At 35.8% G+C, this 1,685-nt stretch overlaps 1 protein-coding gene across 4 annotated transcripts in view; it reads right to left on the minus strand.

Moving 5' to 3' along the window:
- Positions 1-1,685, minus strand: part of SFXN1 (sideroflexin 1) — a 70,152-nt gene that overhangs the window by 24,113 nt on the left and 44,354 nt on the right. For all 4 annotated transcript variants that reach the window (XM_019506391.1, XM_019506392.1, XM_019506394.1 and 1 more), the window contains exon 6: positions 518-603. In XM_019506391.1, coding sequence (XP_019361936.1) covers positions 518-603 — 86 coding nt within the window. The remainder of the gene's footprint in view (positions 1-517; positions 604-1,685) is intronic.

Genomic DNA, 1,685 nt, shown 5'->3' on the forward strand with positions numbered 1-1,685 from the left:
AGCATCGCAGCATTCACGAGCTGCCTGCTACCTAGAGGTACATAGAAAAAAAAAAAACCACTTAAAGCTGTGTCTATGTCTGAATTGCCAAATCTTTTTGAATCAATTCAGAGGGTTCCAGTTTGATTTGGAGAGATTAAAGGATCCTCTGAGTCAATTCAGATTTGGAGATTCGGCCACTGAATCGGGCCGAATCTAATCAGGGACCAAAGCTTCACACAGCCCTAATGAATGGCCAAGGAGTCTCTATAATCAAGTCCTGCAGGACAGGTAGTTTACTTCTGGATATTCAGAGTGACGGGCTAATGGGATATTTATTTGAAGATAACAAAGAGCCTATTTTATGCCTGACAAAACGTTACAAATAAGATTGTCCTTTGAAGTAAAATGCTGTAGGTAAGCTTAAACATTTAAAAATATTACAAGTTAAAAAGTTCTGCTACATGGATTCGTTCATTTATAAACATTGCAACAAAAGATGTCTTCTAAATCAATGTGCCACATTTTATTTTCTTACCTTTGCCTCATTAATGGTATATTGATGCAATTAGCAGCAGCTACAGCAGCAAAAGGAACAAAACGTCCTATGAGGGGTGAGACATGCTGCAAAGAGAGAGAAAGAAAGAGAAAGATTTTCAGGGTTTTAAAAAGGTCTTAAAATGAAAAAGTAGCTAAAAAGATTCAGAGCAATGGGAAAAAAATTGACAAACGACTTTTAAGCAAGCGACTGTAACATTAGTAGGAAGGAAGAAGGAAAGAGTCTTGGAAGACAATGTCACTCCTGCCTCACATACAAGTCCCCTGACATAGCTATCAGCATAGTAGCAAGGACAGAACTGAACAGACTTAAAAACAATTCCCACCCCCTGGCAAGGTTATAGCTACTGTGCATCATTTCTAGCTGCCTTTCACCCAAGGGCACTGACTATACAAAATCTAGTGATTGAATCTACTCTTAAAATAGGTTCTCTTGAACATGTAGTCAATAATGCATTATCTAGAAAAACAAGAGTTCAACAAAAACATGCAAGACAGCTATTTTTCTTAAGGTCCCTCTTTCATGATCATTATATATTTGTTTAAAGAGCTACACAGTTTTTAGCCTGAAATCAATATAACAAAAACATACTGCAGTCTAATTCCACAGCACATTCATTAACTCTGTAATGCCAGTTCAGGACAGATTTGCAATGGGAATTCTGTTGTCTGAAAGTTATTTCTGCCAAGTAATTACTAACTGAAAATGTGTTTTAAGCTCATTCATCATACGCTGGCATTACCAAGGAACTAAGCTAACTATACAAATATATTACAAAAGAAGAAAGAGGGACCTGTACAAATTACTGAAGTGATTAGAAACTTTACTTTTTAAGCATCTAGAGTGCAACACTGCACAAGCCTTTCAGCCTTGAAAAACATGGAAAATCCCATGCACAGAGCCAAGACACTGAGATATCCCATTCTCTAGATTTTATATTTAGATGTTCCTTGTATTTAGAGAACCTGAAAAGCTTCACTTTGAAAAAAGGTACTACATTGCAAAATAATGAATTGTTGAAAACTTTTTAATGCTTTAAATCAAAAATTTTGATAGAAGCAAAAAACATATTGGTCCAAGTTTCCTTGATGTTTTCAGATATTCTGAAATCAACAGTAACTTAAAGTATTAAAATGGGGGTACGCTA

Source organism: Gavialis gangeticus, unplaced genomic scaffold (assembly GCF_001723915.1).
Source record: "Gavialis gangeticus isolate Ggan-Ray unplaced genomic scaffold, GavGan_comp1, whole genome shotgun sequence".
NCBI lineage: Eukaryota > Metazoa > Chordata > Crocodylia > Gavialidae > Gavialis > Gavialis gangeticus.